The sequence below is a fragment of the Garra rufa genome, chromosome 2 (genome assembly GCF_049309525.1).
Source record: "Garra rufa chromosome 2, GarRuf1.0, whole genome shotgun sequence".
Classification (NCBI taxonomy): domain Eukaryota; kingdom Metazoa; phylum Chordata; class Actinopteri; order Cypriniformes; family Cyprinidae; genus Garra; species Garra rufa.
Window position 1 is genome coordinate 40,803,505 of NC_133362.1, and position 17,962 is coordinate 40,821,466.

A 17,962-nucleotide genomic window follows, 5' to 3' on the forward strand; every position below is an offset into this window, starting at 1 on the left:
AGCTACGGAAGATACTTACATGTTCCCCAGAGAACAATATAAGTTACATTTAGCCTGATCTTCAAATTCAAAAGCTTTTCACCCTCTGGCTCTTGTTGCATTGTTTTTTCTTCTGGAGCATTAGTGAGCATTTGAACCTTCTGAACTATTACATAGTCCCTCTGTTGTCCTCAGTGCGAAAAGATGGATCTTAAAATCAAGCAGTCATTGTTGGAAAGGGTTCAAATACACAAAAATGATAAAAAAAAGATTAAAAAAATCAGTGGGACCTGAAGGGCTATTCTGAAGAACAGCAGGCAGTTTAACTGTTCAGGACAAACAAGGGACTCATGAGCAACTATCATTAAACAAAAAACAGCTGTGGATCATTCTGGTAACAACGCAACTATTATTTTCTCTTGTGGACTATTTGTAAACATCTTTTATGTGAAATACCTTATTCAGGTCAGTACAAAATAAAATATAACATGCATTTTGTATGATCCCTCCCTCTTATTTTGGTCAAATAATTACCGTTTTGCAGACTCCGCAAAGTGTACGTAAACTTTTGACTTCAACTGTTTATCACAATATATCATTATGGTGAATTTTTGTGGCCATAATATTAGTTTAATGAAAAATCTTGTTTTTAAAAGATGTCTCAACAAGTACAGTAATATCGTGAAATATTATTGCAATTTAAAATAACAGTTGTCTATTTTAACATATGTGACCATGGACCAAAAAGCCAGACATAAGCGTCAAGTTTTTGAAACTTAGGATAAAACAATATTTGCCTGAGATACAACTATTTGAAAATCTGATATCTGAGGGTGCAAAAAAATCTTGAATCTTAAATATTGAGGAAAATCAGTTTAATACAATCTTAATGAATCAAAGTATGAACTTCCTCCAAACTAAAATTGTATATGAATACATATGGGTTGTTCCTCAAAAATTTGAAAGTGGAATCAGAATCGTTAAATTCTTTACGATTCTCGTCTCTTACAGATGCTGTGTAGTGGCATCCTTAGCTTGCATTTACATTCCCTCACTGACAAAGCAACACAGGGGGAAACAGATTAGAGGGGGGTAATCAGGCAGCCCCTGGAGACTCTCCTGCCATCTGTCTGGCTCTTACAGCCTCCTAATACACCCCCTCCCGTCCCTTTTCACATTTCAGGCAGATGTGACAGTGTAACTGTCCCGATGGGAGACAACAATGGCGCGTGTAACAGGTGCTCCAGCCACCCCATGGCACATGGGAGGCAGGAGAGCTTTACACACTTTCATCTGGCCAGCGGCAGGCTGTCGCCGCCGCGCCTTGAGCACACACGCGTCTCTGGGTCAGCGAGCAACCCGACACCTGTTGCCGTGCGCGCCCTCTAAACACACAATCCCTCAACGCTATCATTCATCGCCCAACATACTGTGGGCAACATAAACCCAGCCGTATCACTTCACTTGAGCCAAAACGTAAACACGCGAAACCATATATAAATAAATACTGTGGCCAAGTGCACAATAAACAGCCATTACAGAGCATAAAAGATACAGAGTCAGTCATTGTCTACCTGAGCGATTGAAATACTTGGCTTGAACCACATTAGCAAAAGTAAATAAACATATCATCTGTAAAAATATAAATACAACTTAACAGTTCATTTGTATTGTCAACAGCTTGGCGGTTCACAAGTCAAGGGCGAGATATGCATCAGCATCTGAAAACAACAGACTGGAGGGATTCACACCAGACGCAAAAAGGATGGCCGAAGACACAGGATGATCTGTAAATTAGGAGGTGGCTTGCTGGATATCTCCCAAGAGGCTCTAATTTGTCCCTCTATCATCCATTATCTGTGCTGTGGGGAGGGCTCTCAATCCAAGCGCTGCGAAACCACAGGCCGCCCTTGGCGGCCGTGTCTGAAATAGCACGCATAGGAGGCTTAAATTAGGGTGGGAGCTGAAATAGCCCTGTGGTCGCCGGCGGGGACGACGCGGAGCCCGTCACCAGAGCATCGCTCTCAGGTTCAGACCACAATTAGAGTAGTTTTTGAGAGGAATGTCGCAAAGCAACCAGAAATTATCCCTCCAGTCTCTTTCCCCATCTTTTTTTTTCAAATAGCAAAAGAATCTGATGCATCTCTCCAGCAAAAGGCCTTGATTTGTTGAATCTCCGTGTTGTTGTGCCGACTTGACATGGTTTACAGTGTTTATTATCCACTGTAGCTATTTTAAATGAAATTCTGTCTTCATTTACTAACCGTCATGTTGTTCCAAACCCATAAAACTGTGGTTAATCTTTAATATAACTCAACTCAAGATATTTTTTATGAAACCTGAGGAGTTTTTGTTCCTATGCAGAAAGTCTATTCCATCAAATCATAGTACTGTCCTGAGTAAGATATTTTACATAAAAGATGTTTACATATAGTCCACAAGACAAAAAACTAGCTGAAACTATTTAAAAAAAATAAACCCTGCAAAAGTTTGGGAAGCCTTGGTTCTTAATACATTTTGTGGTGACCTGCATGATCCACGACTGTTTTTTTGTTTTGTGATGGTTGTTCTGAACAGTTAAACTGAGCACCGATCTTCAGAAAAATCCTCCAGATACTTCAGTTTTCCAGCATCTTTTGCATATTTGAACCCTTTCCAGCAATGACTGTATGTTTTTGAGATCCATCAATTGAGGGACTCAAACACAACTATTAAAAAAGGTTCAAACATTCACTGATGCTCTAAAAGTAAACACGATGCATTAAGAGCTGGAGGGTGAAAACTTTTGAACAGGACGAAGACGTCCAAATTTTACTTATTTTGTTGAAATATCATTTTTTCAATTTAGTACTGCCCTTCGGAAGCAACAGATAATACTTACATGTTTCCTGGAAGACAAATTAAAAACAATTTACCTTGATCTTCAAATTCAATGCGCTTAATGCATCGTGTTTACTTTTGGAGCATCAGTGAAAGTTGGAACCTTTTTTAATAGTTGTGTTTGAGTCCCTCAGTTGTCCTCAGTGTGAAAAGATGGATCTCAAAAACATACAGTCACTGCTGGAAAGGGTTCAAATATCCTAAAGATACTGGAAAACTGAAGAATCTGCAGGACCTGGAGGATTTTTCTGAAGAACAGTGCTCAGTTAAACTGTTCAGAACAAACAAGGAACTCATGAACAACTGTCACTAAACAAAAAAAAAAGAAAAAAACAAAAAAAAAGTTGTAGATCATCCAGGTAACCACACACAATATTAAGAACCAAGGGTTCCCAAACTTTTGCAGGGGGTTATTTTAATAATTTCAGCTATTTTTTTTGTCTTGTGAACTATATGTAAACAGGTTTTATATAAAATATCTTTTATATTATAATATCTGTATGATCTCTCTTATTTTGTTAAAATGATTTACATTTTCACAGATTCTGCAATGGGTTCCCACACTTTCTCATTAAAACTGTACAGAGCACATCAACACACAAGCCTGTGCATGCCTGCATGCCTTTTGGGTTTTCTAAGTTTTGTTGCATTGACTTTTAATGGAGGAACAGAAACCTGACAGGTTTCATAAAAAAATCCATTTGTCTATACAATGAAACTCAATGGCGTTTAATGTTATTTTAAAAAATAGTTAAAAACTAATAAATTCACTGTTCCTCACTGGCGGAATGATCTTCCCAACCATACCAGAACAGCCGAATCTCTTGCAATTTTCAAGAAATGGCTTAAAAACACATCTTTTCTATGAGCACTTAACTGTATTTTGCTGACAATGAATTTTATGTCTTACTTTCGTTATTTATTTAATCTCTTACTTTTCAAAACTAGAATTGGACTTTTTATCTAGTTGTTTTTTGTATTTTTTCCAAGAAGACATTTCATCAACTGAGCAGCTGGTATGTTGTTAAACAACAGTACAATCCACTGAAGTATATTTTTATCCCTCACAACCTCTCAAAAATTAAATACAGAGCTACCCTGTCTAAGGTCTATTGTTGCCACTTTTCACTTCAACATTAACAAATTTTTGATAACATTTCATAGGCCAGAAACGTTCATAGTCAACAGAAGTCAGGTTTCTGTTGGTCACTGTGGTAAAATCTGTAAAGAAAAATCTTCAGGCTGGCTTGAAATTCCCAATCATGTTGAATCCTATTCTGATTTTGAAAATTTACTGAGCCAGTGGGGTAAAAACTGGAATTTGAAGATCAGGGTAAATTTAACTTATTTTGTCTTCTGAAAAACATGTAAGTATCTTCTGCAGGCAGTACTAAATGAACAAAAAATATGGTATTTAGGCAAAATAAGAAAAATGTACAGATCTCCATTTTGTTCAAAAGTTTTCACCCCTGGCTCTTAATGCATTGTGTTTCCTTCTGGAGCATCAGTGAGTGTTTGAACCTTCTGTAATAGTTGCATATGAGTCCTTCAGTTGTCCTCAGTGTCAAAAGATGGATCTCAAAATCATACAGTCATTGTTGAAAAGGGTTCAAATACACAAAAATGCTGAAAACCAAAGAATTTGTAGGACCTGAAGGGTTTTTCTAAAGAACAGTGGGCAGTTTAACTGTTAAAGACAAACAAGGGACTTATGAACAACTATCACTAAACAAAAAAAAAAAAAAAAACACAGCTGTGGATCTTTCAGGTAACAACACAGTATTAGGAATCAAGGGTATGTAAACTTTTGAATGGGGTCATTTTTATAAATGCAACTACTATTTTCACTTGTGGACTACATTTAAATATCTTTTATGTGAAATATCTTATTCAGGCCAGTACTAAACAAAAAATAACATGCATTTTGTATGATCCCTCTTATCCTTATCCCTCAGATTCTGCAAGGTGTATGTAAACTTTTGACTGCAACTGTATGTTGTATGGTACTTCTCATTTCTAAGAGGGCACTAAACCAATAAATGGAAATGGAAACATGAGAGTGCACAAAAAAAAGGGGATGGAGTCAAACTCAGGTTTGGACCTAGTAATCGAAAAAACTGCAAAAACGGCCTGTCTTTTTTAGCTATGGTACAAAATAAAACTCATGACCACAGTTGTTTTCTAGAAGACTCCAAACCAAGCCAAGTTAAAACGGGTGAGAGTATATGTGTAAAAACAATGCTTTCAGAAAGGCAGAGGCGGCGCCAATGACTCACCCTGAGCTGTTGCATTTCTCTGAAGGATTTGAATCTGACACAAACAGCTTGGCTTAGATATGCATCTACGTCTTCCAGGGAAAGCTGTCTCACCTAGATCCAGGAGCAAACAGTGTTTTTATTCTGAATGCAAGCTGTGAAAATCACACTCAAGTATACACAACAAGCATCAAGCATCACCACGCACACATCCGTACACAATGCAAGGGTATCTGAGTTGTCTGATAAGGACTACACACAATAAACAGCGCTGAAGAGACACCGCTGAACTCTTTTGAAATGCAAAGAGGCCACATTATTAATAAATAAAGGCTAACAGAGCATACGTGGTGCGAATGGACCTGAACAAAGCCATTTGTTTACATTCAAGCCAAAACCTCAGTGGTCCGTGGCATCAACGATGATAAGTTAAACACACCTGAATGGCGATGTAGGTTACAAGACAAATCACAGCAATCAAAGGGCTGTCAAAGGGCTTCAGCTCTTCAGCAAACTCATACAGGTCAAAGACATCCAGGAATGTTGATGTTTGGACTGCTTTCACCTCTGGGTCCGTCCTAAACCACAGAGCCATCAGATCAGGGGGCCCTTCTGTTGATCAATGAAAACCACACGTCTTAACTTGTGGGGATTTGGCGCGTATGAGAGTAAATTAAAGGGACGCTTCACACAAAAATGTAAATTTGCTGTTAATTTACTCGCCCTCAGGCCTTCCAAGATGTAGGCTTTTTCTTCAGTAGAACAGTAAAGAAGATTTTTAGCTGAAAATGTGGTCCTTGGTGATTCATAAAATGCAAGTCAGTGGCTGCTGGTTTTTAAGAATAAAACGCATATAAAGGAACACAAAATTAATACCCATGGCTTCTGATGATGTACTGAGGAGTTATGAAGCGAAACAACTGGCAAGAAACTAAACATCATTTACAACATTATTACCTGTAATCCAGAGGCAAATGGTCCAGAGTAATGTGCGGTTCACAAACAAATCATTCTTTTGAACTGGTTCTTTTTGGTGAACTAGCTGAACCACTTGAATGCACTTGAAGAAAAGAGGGGGAAATTAATGTGTTTATGGTTTCTCATTGTTTTTGTAAAAAAGTAAGCTTATGAAGACAATATTAAACACTTTATATGCTTTATAAATGTAAAACATCCCTGTTTCACATCCTTATTCGGTGCTTAAGTTTACATACACCTTGCAGAATCTGCAAAATGATAATTATTTTACCAAAAAAAGAGGGATCATACAAAATGCATGATATTTTTCATTTAGTACTGACCTGAATAAGATATTTCACATAAAAGATGTTTACATATAGTCCATAAGAGAAAATAATAGTTGAATTATTTTTTTGTTTGTTTGTTTAGTGATAGTTGTTCATGAGTCCCTTGTTTGTCCTGAACAGTGAAACTGCCTGCTGTTCTTTAGAGAAATCCTTCAGGTACCACAAATTCTTTGGTTTTTCAGCATTCATGTGTATTTGAACCCTTTCCAGCAATGAAGTTTAAGAATGAGTTTAAGATCCAGGGACTCATATGCAACTATTACAGAAGGTTCAAACACTCACTGATGCTCCAGACGGAGAAAACATGCATTAAGGGTCGGGGGTGAAAACTTTTGAACAGGATGAAGTTTTTTTTTTTTTTTGCTGAAATATCAAATTTGTTTAATCTAGTACTGCTCCTTTAGAAGTTTCCCAGAAGACGAAATCAGTTAAATTCAACCTGATCTTCAAATTTAAGATGTTTTCAGTCCCTAGATTTTAATGCAAAGTTTTTCCTTCTGAAGCATCAGTGAGCACCAGTGTCTTCTGTAATAGTTGCATATGAGTCCCTCAGCTGTTCTCAGTGTGAAAAGACGGATCTCAAAATCATACAGTCATTGTTGGAAAGGGTTCAAATGCACAAAAATGCTGAAAAAACGAAGAATTTGTGGGACCTGAAGGATTTTTCTGAAGAACAGTGGACAGTGTACTGTTCAGGACAAACAAGAGACTCATGAACAACTATCACTAAACAAAAAAACACACAGCTGTGGATCATTCAGGTAACAACATGGTATTAAGAATTAAGGGGATATAAACTTTTGAACAGGGTTATTTTTTATAAATTCATCTATTATTTTCTCTTATGGAATATATGCAAATGTATTTTATGTGAAATATCTTATTCAGGTTAGTACAAAATAAATAAATAACATGCATTTAGTATGATCCCTCTTATTTTGGTAAAATAATTAACATTTTTGCAGATTCTGCAAGGTCTATGTAAACTTTTGACCTCAACTGTAATTTGTTACGTTATTGCGTGATTATGTAAACCAATTAGTGAACTGAACCAGTTCATTGAAACAAACTGTCTGAAAGAACCAGTTTGTGAAAGATAATCAGACTGTTTGTCTGAGGCTCTGGATTACAGATAATAATGTATATAATGTTCACTTTCTTGCACAGAACGATCGTTTCACATCTTAAGACATCAACATATTTTTAGGAGCCACGGGTATTAATTTTGTGTTCCCTGATATGCTTTTTTATTCTCAAAGACATTTTACGAATCACCAACAACCACGGTTTCAACTAAAAATCTTCCGACTACTCAAGAAAAAAAGTCACCTAAATGAACAGTGAATTTTTATTTTGGGGTGAACCATTCCTGTAAAGACTGGACAACTGAACAGTTCTAAAAAAGTTAGCTTTATTCATATCATTACTGAATAATGTTTTTTAGAAAAAATTTGTAGAGGATGCAATTACAAGTCTAGCTAATGGAATATAGCTTAGAATAACTAGAAATCTTTATATTCACTTTTCTGCCTTTTTCAGGCTGAGAAATGTATTTCCAAATTCCCTAATATTCTCATATTGGATGCTCTGTAATGCAGTGAAGAAATATGCAATGCAGCAAAATGCAGTGATGAATCTGAATGTCCTTTTTCTTTTTTATCACAAAGCATCTGTGTTGTGTAATCACTGATTCAAGGAAACGCAACAGGGAAAAAGAATTATGTACACTAACAACAGAACAAAATTTCTCGAGGTTATCACAGGATTACTTAAAGAGATAGTTCACCCAAAAATGAAAACTTGGTAACACTTTACAATAAGGCTCATTAGTTAATGTATTAACTAACATGAACTAACCATGAGCAATACATTTGTTACTGCATTTACTAATCTTTAACATTAGTTAACGGAAATACAGTGGTTCATTGTTTGTTCATGTTAGTTCACACTGCATTAACTAATGTTAACAAAATTTTAAAAATGTATTTGTAAATGTTGAAATTAAAGGTTGTATCAGCGATTTCTAGCCTGAAACATAAAGTGTCAAATTCAGCTGACCTTTCATCACGATCCGCTCGCTGCCTGCCCCATAAATTGTCTGTGAAAAAACGCGTCTCTCTGGTCAGCCTAGGGTCCGAGATATGCCAAAAAAACAATCGGCACTACCAACCTTTCCACAGATAAACAAACAGTGTTCCAACCAATCAGCGTCAGGGATTTGGTGTTGTGGACTTTCGCTCCGCCTCCCTCACATCCCAGCACCAGTAGGAAAGTCCACAACACCAAACCCCTGACGCTGATTGGTTGGAACACTGTTTGTTTATCTGTGGAATAATTGATAGCGCCGATTGTTTTTTTGGCATATCTCGGACCCTAGGCTGACCAGAGAGACGCGGTTTTTTCACAGACAATTTATGGGGCAGGCAGCGAGCGGATCGTGAAGAAAGGTCAGCTGAAATTGACACTTTATGTTTTAGGCTAGAAATCGCTGATACAACCTTTAACATTAACAAAGATTAATAAATGCTGTATAAGTGCAGTTCATTATTAGTTCATGTTAACTAATGTGGCTAACTAATGTTAACTAATGAACCTTATCGTAAAGTGTTGTCATTAATTATTCACTTCCATGTCGTTCCAAAACTGAAGGACCTTTGTTCATTATTGTAACACAAATTAAGATATTATTGGTGAAATCCAAAAGCTTTCTGACCCTGCATAGACAGCAACACAACTACAAAAATACGAAAATAAAAATAACGACTTTATTCAACATTTTTTTCAGATGGAAACGGAAGAGAAGAAATTATTAAATAAAGGTGCTCTTTTTGTTTTCTTTCCGCAGAAAAAGTATTCTCATAGCTTGATAACATTACAATTGAACCACTGATGTCACATGGACTATTTTATCAATGTCCTTACTAACTTTCTGGGTCTTGAACATCTCAGTTGCGTTGCTGTCTATGCAGGGTCAGAAAGCTCTCAGATTTCATCAAAAACATCTTCATTTGTGCTCTGAAGATTAACGAAGGTCTTACAGGTTTGTAACAACATGAGGGTGAGTAATTAATGACAGAACTTTCATTTTTGGGCGAACTATCCCTTTAAGGCTGCAATATACTACATAACTTTAGAGGTTATAGATGCAGAAACATGTGCTTTGCAGTTAGGAGATGCATTATAAATCATTATATAGTTATATATATATATATATAACTTGTATAAACTTAAAAGAAGTCTGCATCCTTTAAATACTACATGATTTTCTGTGAAATCGGTCAACTCGTGACCGAATCGTCCAGAGCAAAAGTTGTGTAATGTATTCCAGCCTTTAGCATCAAATGGGGTTTTTGATGTGTGATGCTTAGCACATGAGAAACTCCAATTGAGGTACTTCATTATGACGAGGAAATATGTCAAACATAACTACTACATTACGTACTTAGATTGTTTAGGGGTTTTGGAGTCACTCTGGTTGGCTCCTTCAGTGGATTTCCTGGAAAGACGAACCATTCTTTGACTGACACAGTCTGACCAGAGCCATCTATTAAAGACAGAGAGAAGTTAATATAAACTGAGAGCAACAATCCAAAGAAATGCCTTAAAAGCAGCAGAGAAAGGGAATTTGCGCAACAGGCTTGTATGTTATGAAATAATTTGACTGACAGAGCCTTTCCAAAATTACAGTGTAGCCTTGACTGTTTGAAATCTGATATGTTTTGTCCCCTTCGGTCTGGCCCTTCTTTTCAACAGCACGTTCACCACATATTTGCCAACACCACAAATATTGGACAGAAACGAGACAATTCCCAGAATACTACAGAGCAATGGAGATTTATTTTCTGTTAGCAGCACAGAGTACAACCTATACTTGTATATGTTAAAGGATAAGTTCACTTCCAGAATAAAAAATTCCTGAGAATTTAATCACCCCCATGTCATCCAAGATGTTCATGTCTTTCCTTCTTCAGTCGAAAAGAAATTAAGGTTTTTGAAGAAAACATTCCAGGATTTTTCTCCATTTAGTGAACTTTAATGATGGCCAAAGGGTTGAAGGTCCAAAATGCAGTTTCAAAGGACTCTTAACGATCCCAGCCGAGGAATAAGGGTCTTATCTAGTGAAACGATTGGTAATTTTCTAAGAAAAGTTACAATTTATATACTTTTTAAACACAAATTCTCGTCTTGCACTAGCGCAACTTCTTGCATTATGTAATCATGCACAAAACATATAAAGCGAACGTGCAAAGAAAGTCAAACGCCTTTCACAAAAAAGGTTAAACAACAATGTTAAAACAAGGATTCTGAAGTTGGAGGAGAAAATGAAATGTCATTTTTCACACTACTCTACCTTTTTTGAACTAAAGTACACAGCGAAGAACTAACTCCATGTGACTTTTCCAACGTAATTATGTAATACGTAAATTATGTAAAGCTAGTGCAAGACGAGCATATGTGACTAAAAAGTATGTACTTTTTAATTTATTACATGGTTGTTTTACCTTTTTTGTAAAAGGCATTTGACTTTTCGCACGTTCGCTTTGTATGTTTTGTGCGTGATTACATAATGCGAAAGATTGAGCTAGTGTAAGACAAGCATTTGTGGTTAAAAAGTATATAAATTGTCATTTTTCTTAGAAAATGTTTTACTAAATAAGACCCTTACTCCTCGGCTGGGATCATGTCCTTTGAAACTGCATTTTGGACCCTTTGGCCACAATAGAAGTCCACTATATGGAGAGAAATCCTGGAATGCTTTCCTTAAAAACATAAACATCTTGGATGACATTGGGCTGAGTAAATTATCAGGAAATTCTTGTTCTTCTCCTTTAAGGAAAAATACAAATAATATTTTAATTAAAATAATAATTTTGTCCAAAAAAGCACTATAAAAACTTTAGTCGTACTAAAGTCTTCTAAATTTCTTCAAAAATCACTTTACAAAAATACACTTTACTTAACTACATTTTTGAAGAATGAATAAGAATTAAAAATATAAAAAGTAGATTTTTTAAGCAATTTATAGCCAATGAAATATTTAGTATTCGAACATAAAAAAAAAATTAGTAAACTTTTATTGAGCATGGACATTTACATGACTTCTTAAGATTTTACTAGTTTTGTCAATCTCAGAAAAGTTTTATATACACTACCGGTCAAAAGTTTGGGGTCAGTAAGAGTTGTAATGTTTTTAAAGAAAGTCTCTTATGCTCATCAGTGCTGCATTTATTTAATCAAAAATATAGAAAAAAAAAACTGTAATGTTGCGAAATGTTATTACAATATAAAATAATGGTTTCTATTGTAATATACTTTAAAATTTAATTTATTCCTGTGATGCAAACCTGATTTTTTATCAGCCATTACTTCAGTCTTAAGTGTCGCATGATCCTTCGGAAATCATTCAGAAATTGTGATATTTTTTCAGGATTCTTTGATGAATAAAAAGCTCAAAAGAACAGCATTTATTCAAAATATAAATATTTTCTAACAATGTAAGTATTTGCTATCACTTTTTATCAATTTAACACACCCTTGGTGAATAAAAGTATTCATTTCTTTCAAAAAAAAAAAAAGAAGAAAAATTTACTGACCCCAAACTTTTGACCGGTAGTGTATTTCTAAAGATTTTTATATTTCTTTTCTCATAACCGCATGAATCAGTGTTATTTCAGTATTACATATATCATTATAGAATTAGCTTTTACTTTTAAATTCTCATGTTTTTTTTTAATTATGTTTTTTGATTGCATTTTTTTTTTTTTTCAATTAAAGTAATTATAGGATTTTAACTTTTTTTCAATTGGATTAATCTAACATTTATCTTTTATTTTAACTTTATTTCAATTAACAATTTTAGCTAATATCAACAAACACTGCTGGGAACTATTTGTAATGCTTTTTTGCAAACTACTTTGTTTATACTAGTTATATGACGGCACTAATGATGATGTTATTAAAAACATTCTCCTTCATTTAGTTGGCTTCCTCACAATTGCATACATTACCCATAAATTCTAAGTAAATACAGAAATGAAACACCTGGCTCCACTGGCAGTAAAAGGCCATAGATGCGTTCTCGGACAGGCAGATATAAGACGGCCTGTGGTGGTATCTCCACCTCATCCTCATCTTCCAAAGTGTTACTGCACTCCACAACTCCATCATATAACACATTATAGACCAGGAAACACTCTGCCCGTCTGTGCTTCTCTAACGCTGCCTGAAACATGAAAACACTTAGTAAGAGAAAAAACAAAGTCATGTTACTTCTGGTGGGTCTGATGCTTTTGTTAAAGGAACACTCCACTTTTTTTGGAAATAGGCTCATTCTCCAACTCCCCCAGAGTTAATAAGTTGAGTTTTGCCGTTTTGAAATCCATTCAGCCGTTCTCCTGTTCTGGCGATATCACTTTTAGCATAGCTTAGCATAGATCATTGAATCCTATTAGACCAGTAGCATCGCGTTCAAAAATTACCAACGAGTTTCCATATTTGTCCTATTTAAAACTTGACTCTTCTGTAGTTATATCGTGTACTAAGACCGGTGGAAATGCAAAGCTTCAATTTTCTAGGCCAATAAGATTAGGAACTACACTTCCATTCCGGCGTAATAGTCAAGGAAGTTTGCTGCCGTAATATGGCCGAAGCAGGAGCAGTAATACCACGCAGCACATGTGCAAATGCTAAACTAGCTGGGAACTCATTTCTGCTTCGGCCATATTACGGCAGCAAACTTCCTTGACTATTACGCCGGAATGGAAGTGTAGTTCCTAATCTTATCAGCCTAGAAACTCGCAGCTTTGCATTTCCACTGGTCTTAGTACACGATATAACTACAGAAGAGTCAAGTTTTAAATAGGACAAATATGGAAACTCGTTGGTCATTTTTGAACGCGATGCTATTGGTCTAATAGGATTCAATGATCTATGCTAAGCTATGCTAAAAGTGATATCGCCAGAACAGGAGAACGGCTGAATGGATTTCAAAACGGTAAAAATCAACTTATTAACTCGGGGGGAGTTGGAGAATGAGCCTATTTCCAAAAAAGTAGAGTGTTCCTTTAAATACAGTGGGGTCCAAAAGTCAGAGTTAAAATGTTTCCTTTTTGTATTTACTATAATTGTATTACTATTTTTTAAAAGACAAATGTCACCCTGGACCACAAAACCAGTCATAAGGGTTGAAATGGCTAAGATTATATTTGGCCGAGATACACTTATTTTAAAATCTAGAATCTGAGGGTGCAAAAAAGTCAAAATATTGAGAAAATCGCCTTTAAAGTCCAAATAAAGTTCTTAGCAATGCATATTACCAACCGAAAAGGAAGTTTTGATATATTTATGATAGGATACTTACAAAATATCTTCATGTAACATGATCTTTACTTAATATCCTAATCTTTTTTTGGCATAAGTCGAAAAATAAATATTGATAAACTTAAGATTTTGTGGTCCAGTGTCACAAATTATATTATCAGCATACAAACGTCTAAACATTATATATTTAATTCATGCAAAATTATAAAACTTTGTTTAATTGCATGTTTAAATTAAATTTAAATCCCATATTTTCAATGTGACCTCAAACGCTTGGATCCCACTGTGCATTTTTTCTGTTTACCTGTAATATGTCAGCCGGTACATACTTGCCCATCAAACTCATGGACTCAGGAATAGGACAGCTGCTTTCCAACCAAGGGGATGTTTGCCCTGGAAGTAAATATATGCGTATACTTTTTTCTAAAGCTTCTTTCTCTGCTTCAACTAATGAAAGTGAGGAAACACCAGTCGTTCCCTCACTGCTGGGATGATGAACGCTAATGAAGTCTGCGACAGCGTAGACCTTTTCTCCTTGAACTTGCTTGTATTTCTTTCTATATGACGCCAACGCATTGTTGCGGAGACGCTGCATTTGCTGTTCAGGCACAATGTCATTACCCAACAGACAGGACAAGAGAGGCAGGTCAGTCATATGAAGCTTCAAAACTTGGCATAACCGCTCTCTGGAGAACAGCACTGTTGTCATGTTGTGTAAATTGAGTTTATTGATGGACAGGTACTGAACCGTGTTGTAGATCACAAAGTCTGTATCTTGACCAAGGATGCCCATGCAGTTGTGAGACAAAGCATAGTCGGAAATCTCATAATCTCCTTCGCGAACAGAGCACCGTGTTTCCTGGCCAAGGCTTTTGAGGGCAAATCTGGAGAAGGTTGCGAGTCCGGAGGGAAGGCAGAAGAGGTCTCTGCTGTTCGGTTGATGACCGTGAGTCTTAACGTGCTGAAATACTCTTGCGATGTCTTGGTTGACTCTTAGCCGCCTCTTCACCCACTCTGCCCGCTTTTGTTCCTCGACTGTTCCGTCGAAGAAAAAGACTAAGCGTATGCCTGCAGCCGTGAACGCATCCACAAATTCTTGAAGGATATGCATATATTCCTGCCACTGACCACCAAAGACCCAAGCTTGACAGCAATACCAGTTTCTCAAGCAGGCCATTCCGTCCAGTACTACTGTGGCGGATCTGTCTGGATGGGCTTTGACATGATCGGCTGCCATCTGTTTCAGATCCACTGGCACACAAGTGTCTGGGCAGCATGTCTCCATGAAGTACTGTAAGCCCTTTACACCCATCTTCAGCTCGTCCGCAAGCTCAAGCACCTAAAAGCAAACATAAAAATGCAAACATGAAGAAGTTGAACCATTTTCTATTTAGATAAATTATGACATTGTACAATCTCAATGCACTTGTCAAGGCAATAATGGATATGTATTGAAATACACATTAAACCTTTTGGTTTAGAACTTTAGAAAGTATGTCTACATTAGTAATATTACATTATAACTATGTCCCTGAGGAGGAAATAAAAGTTTTTAAAAACCCTCTTTTGTAAGGTTTCACGACAGTGTCCCTACTTTTATTTACGATTTCTGCAGGTTTTATGAAGGTATATTTAGGATCCTTTTAAGGAAGGAATTTTAAGGAATGAATTTAATGATACAATACATTATTATGGCCTCTAAATGTCCAAAGTCTAAAGTTTTTTAACAGTTACATTTTTAATAATTGCTAAAGTCTCTTCTGCTCACCAAGCCTGCATTTATTTGATCCAATACAGCAAAAGCAGTAATATTGTGAAATATTTTTACTATTCAAAATAACTCATTTTTATTTGAATATATTTTAAAAAGTAATTTATTCCTGTGATCAAAGCTACATTTTCAGCATCATTACTTCAGTCTTCAGTGTCACAAGATCCTTCAGAAATCATTCTGATATGCTGAGTTCCTGCTCAAAAAAACATTTTTTATTATTATCAATATTTAAAACAGTTGAGTAGTTTGTTCAGGATTCTTTGATGAATATAAAGATCCAAAATCAGCATTTACCTGAAATAAAAAGCTTTTGTAACATTATGCACTATACCATTTAAGCTTGGAGTCAGTATAATTTTTTCTTTTTTTGGGAAAGAAATGATAGAAATTAATACTTTTATTTAGCAAGGATGCTTTAAATTGATCAAACATTTATAACGTTACAAAAGATTTCTATTTCCGATAAATGCTGTTCTTCTGAACTTTCTGTTCATCAAAGAAACCAAAAATATATATATGTTCAGTTGTTTTCAACATAATAATAATAATAATAGTAGTAATAATAAATGTTTTTTTGAGCAGTAAATCAGAATATTAGAATGATTTCTGAAGGATCATGTGACGTAATGATGCTAACAATTCAGCTTTGAAATCACAGGAATATATTACATTTTAAAATATATACAAATAGAAAGCAGTTATTTTAAAATATTTAAAAATTGGTTGGCTTGGTGAGCAGAAGAGACTTATTTAAAAAAAATATTACTGTTCAAAAACCTTTGACTAGTAGTTTGAATATACAACTTCCCACAAATCTCCATTTTAGATTCTCAAAGAAACAAACAAACAAACAAATAAATAACTAAATAAATAAATAAATAAATAGTAAGAAGCAATTTTCATACCACACTAGCAGATATATGTTCTTGTTTTAAGCATAAACTCACCTAAGTTTGTTCAGTTTCTCAGATAAAAAAAAAAATACTTACTATCTTAAACGTTCCTTAAATCTTGATTTAAGGATGTTTGTACTATATTTGTACTTGAAAGCAAATACTAAGGAATGTGTGCAACATTTAATGCCATGACTTTGAATTTAAGTCTGCTCTAATTTAAGGTTTTTAGGAACCACAGAAACCCTGTTCACTTTACACCATCATAAATAAATATATAATAAATAAATAAAATATACAATAAGTAAATAGTCACCATAACAGTTTTACTTATAGTTTTAAATAATTTAATGTAGGTCGTTTAATATAGTCAGTTTTTTTAACTGATCAGGAACAGACCATACAAAAATGATTCTGAAACCATTTTTTAATCTCTGTTTGATGCTAGATTTGCCAATATAAAAACACGTTTTACATTCCTGTTATGTCCCATGTCTCAACAACCATTAAATGCGAAGAGTTTAAGCTGTAAATTATTATCAAATAAGCATATTTCTATATGCTTTTTCTCACTCGTTAGAATAAATTTGACTCATGAAAGGCACCAGGTAATATGAATTAAGATTTTCAAAAAACGCTTCACTGTGATCACTTGTGTGTTTGAATGCTGGTTATTTCACCACCAATGCTGCGACGCTGTCAGCAAAGATATGCAACAATACTGTCTTTTATCGCAGATATTTAACCCAATGCTGCTAAAGAAACAAAAACCGACTCACTATTCGGTGGGATGACAAGCATAGTTAAACTAGACCGCTATAGTTACTGAGAGTTAAGCGCTCTCTCGCTCAATGCTACAATAGCAGAAACCGCTAGTGTTTACAATGTTGCGCTCACTTCCTGTTCCGGCGCGATGATCTCAGCAGCCAATCAGCGTATTCCTTTATAATGTTTGTAAATAGAAAAGAAGACCACATCTTAAAACACAGATTAGGAATAGTTTATGATTTATTAAATACTCATTATTTAAGATAAAAGTAATATATTTAATTTAAATACATGATAACTGTACATAACAAGTATTTTTTATGTTGTTTTATGTTATTCTGTTTATTCGTTTATGTAATTGTTTATTATTGTGCACTGTATCTCTCCATGTATGTTGTAGGCTGTTTTTATTCTGTTTGTCAAAATGCAATTATATAACACCAAAGTTTAAAAACACAAGTCACGAATGAACAGATCGAAAATTAAAAAGGATTTAAAACGCATTATTCAAAATATTTTAAAAACTGAACTACATTTTAAAATACTCATAATCAGATTTCAGTTTCGTTTTTATGGATTGCATGATTGCATATTATTTACACAATAACAATAAAATATTCATAAGTGATTCTCTCTAATTCCTTTTTTTTATCTTTTGCATTTTCCTTTCTATAATAGCCTATAATAGCCTTCAAGTATTTGACCACGGTTCACAAAAATCATTTCTTTTTTAAGAAGTGTGTTAACATTGTATCAACTACTGAAGAACACATTAATTTTTTTATT

The 17,962-nt window shown here is 35.0% G+C and overlaps 1 protein-coding gene across 1 annotated transcript in view; it reads right to left on the reverse strand.

Moving 5' to 3' along the window:
* The window catches only part of fam120b (family with sequence similarity 120 member B), a 31,025-nt gene extending 13,744 nt beyond the window's left edge, over positions 1-17,281 (reverse strand). Inside the window, exons 1-6 of the mRNA XM_073834253.1 lie at positions 17,188-17,281; positions 14,046-15,080; positions 12,464-12,644; positions 9,864-9,965; positions 5,554-5,726; positions 5,136-5,228 (exon numbers count right to left, since the gene is read on the reverse strand). Coding sequence (XP_073690354.1) covers positions 5,136-5,228; positions 5,554-5,726; positions 9,864-9,965; positions 12,464-12,644; positions 14,046-15,053 — 1,557 coding nt within the window. The 5' untranslated portion in view covers positions 15,054-15,080; positions 17,188-17,281. The remainder of the gene's footprint in view (positions 1-5,135; positions 5,229-5,553; positions 5,727-9,863; positions 9,966-12,463; positions 12,645-14,045; positions 15,081-17,187) is intronic.
* Positions 17,282-17,962: the final 681 nt, after the last annotated feature.